The following is a 2,446-nucleotide window of genomic DNA, read 5'->3' as shown; positions in this document are numbered from 1 at the left end:
TATCGACTTACTTTATTGATTGTATACCGAGTAAATGGAATTGGTGGACCATAAAAGAAAATTAATTTTTTTTTATCACTCTCCAAATTATATACTCTCCCTTTTATTGGTAACAACCACTATATTTATATCACATTCTCTTTGTTTGGATAGTTTATAGTTTTTATTGGTAATAATTATTGTTTGTTGCAAAGTTGGTAACAAACTAATTTTGTCCACAACCATGGTTGGTTATAACTTTTTAAAAAGTAACAAAAAAAAAAAAAAAAAAAAAAAAAAAAAAAAAAAAAAAAAGTTACATCTGGGGATGCTCTAATGCTTCCCCATTTTCCTCCTCTTCCTTCAAACTTGTCTTTCTTCCCCCCAATTTTAAACATGGCTGCTCAACCTGAAGATGGTCTTTTTCATGTCATGTTCCTTCCTTACATGGCTCCTGGCCACATGATGCCTATGGTCGATATGGCTAGGCTTTTTGCTGCTAATGGTCTCAAAGTCACCATTATCACTACCCCTTCTAATTCTACCACCTTCAACCATTCTATTGATCGTGATTTCAATTCCGGCCGACACATTTCACTCCTGATTATCCCTTTCCCTTCTGCTAAAGCCGGTGTACCTCTAGGTTGCGAGAATTTGTCTGCCGCTCCTACACCGGAGATTTCAATTAAACTCCATCACGGAATTGGGATGCTTGAGCCTGAGATTACAAAGCTATTTCGAAACCATCGCCCTAATTGCATTGTCTCTGACTATCTTTTCCCTTGGACTGTTGATGTTGCTAATGAACTTGGGATTCCTAGGCTCGCTTTTAGTGGTAGCGGTTTCTTCAATCTTTGTGTTTCTCAAAGCATTGAAAAATATCGGCCTCATGATTCAATTTCGTCGGAGACGGAGAGATTTGTGGTTCCAGGATTGCCTGATCAGGTACTCCTTACAAAATCTCAACTTCCAGATATTGTGAAAAGCACTACGGATTTCTCCCATTTGTTTGATAAACTGAAGGAGGCTGAGAAGAAAAGTTTTGGGGTTTTGGTGAATAGTTTTTACGAGTTGGAGCCTGCTTATGCTGATCATTTCACAAATGTTACAGGAATTAAAGCTTGGCATTTAGGTCCTGTATCCCTATTCAATAAACACACGGATGATAAAATTGAAAGAGGGGAAAAAACAGCAAGCAAGCATAGCTGCCTTCATTGGCTTGATTCAAGAAAACCCAATTCTGTAATCTATGTATGTTTTGGAAGCTTGAATAGATTCAGCAGGGATCAAACTTTAGAGATTGCTTGTGCACTAGAAAATTCAGGCCACTCGTTCATCTGGGTTGTAGGAAAAGTTGTAAAATCGAATAAGGAGAATGTAAACAATGAGGAAGAATGGTGGTTGCCTGAAGGATTTGAGGATAAATTGAAGAAAAAAGGTGAGGGAATGATCATAAAAGGATGGGCTCCTCAAGTGCTAATATTAGAGCATCCTGCAATTAAAGGGTTCTTAACTCACTGCGGATGGAATTCAGTTCTGGAAGGGGTTTCTGCAGGGTTGCCTATGGTAACATGGCCTCTATTTGCAGACCAATTTTACAATGAGAAGCTTGTAACACAGGTGGTTAAATTCGGAATTCCTGCTGGGAATGAGAATTGGAAAATTTGGGCATCCGATGATTCGCCATGCTTAAGCAGAAAACATATAGAGATAGCAGTAAGAAGATTGATGAGTGATAAAGAAGAAGAAGTAGTAGAGATGAGAAAAAGAGCAGGAAGACTAGCTGAATTGGCTAAAAAAGCAATGGAAAAATGTGGATCATCTTCTAATGACTTGAGTTCTCTACTACAGGAAATCAGAATGTATAAGCAAATAGCAGCAGAGAAAGCAGCAACATGATTGGTAATGTAGTATTAATTATTAATTACTTTCCAAGCCCAGGTAGGATTCAGGATACACACTGACTGACTGTTCTAACTATTTAAACTTGCTTTTCATTGTTCAAATAGATCTTAGTTTACCTTGTATTCATATCTCTGCAATTCAATTACATGAAGGAAATTTCAAAATCATGGATGGTTTATACTTCAATAAAATCATCTAATTAATGCAATTCTCTTTTTATTGTTTTAACTGCTGACCATTAATCTGAAAGTTTTCTATTGAGTTTTACAAGTTTGTGATGGATTGATACAAGGGGTAAGGAAGTAACCAGTAAGAAGATGTGTTTTTATAAATGGTGGTGCCCAATATTGTTCTGCTGCTATCAATAGTAAAAGAAACTACAAAACAGTATAATTTTAAACCTAATTTTTACTAGAGGGTGCAATTTGAGAAATCATTAATAGAAATCCCACAAAACTACAAATACCAGCTTTACCAAAAAAACAGCTTTCCTAACTTTTAAGGGAACAGTTGCATTTACCAAATGTTTTTTTTTTTTGTTGAGAAAGCTACTTTTAGGTCT

General features: G+C 36.2%; 1 protein-coding gene across 1 annotated transcript; it reads left to right on the top strand.

The window, feature by feature from the left end:
- The first annotated feature begins 246 nt into the window (after positions 1 to 246).
- On the top strand, positions 247 to 2,069 carry LOC136200782 (UDP-glucose flavonoid 3-O-glucosyltransferase 7-like). Its single transcript, XM_065991223.1, has one exon. The coding sequence runs from the start codon at positions 316 to 318 to the stop codon at positions 1,876 to 1,878; it is 1,563 nt and encodes a 520-aa protein (XP_065847295.1). The 5' UTR covers positions 247 to 315; the 3' UTR covers positions 1,879 to 2,069.
- Positions 2,070 to 2,446: the final 377 nt, after the last annotated feature.

Source organism: Euphorbia lathyris, chromosome 7 (assembly GCF_963576675.1).
Source record: "Euphorbia lathyris chromosome 7, ddEupLath1.1, whole genome shotgun sequence".
Classification (NCBI taxonomy): domain Eukaryota; kingdom Viridiplantae; phylum Streptophyta; class Magnoliopsida; order Malpighiales; family Euphorbiaceae; genus Euphorbia; species Euphorbia lathyris.
Note: the sequence above shows the minus strand (reverse complement) of the source record. Positions and strands in the feature narration are given on the sequence as shown.

What these genes read in the sequence shown, in the direction of transcription:
- LOC136200782 (XM_065991223.1), top strand. Translation starts at nt 316, where the DNA reads ATGCTTCCCCATTTTCCTCCTCTTCCTTCAAACTTGTCTTTCTTCCCC.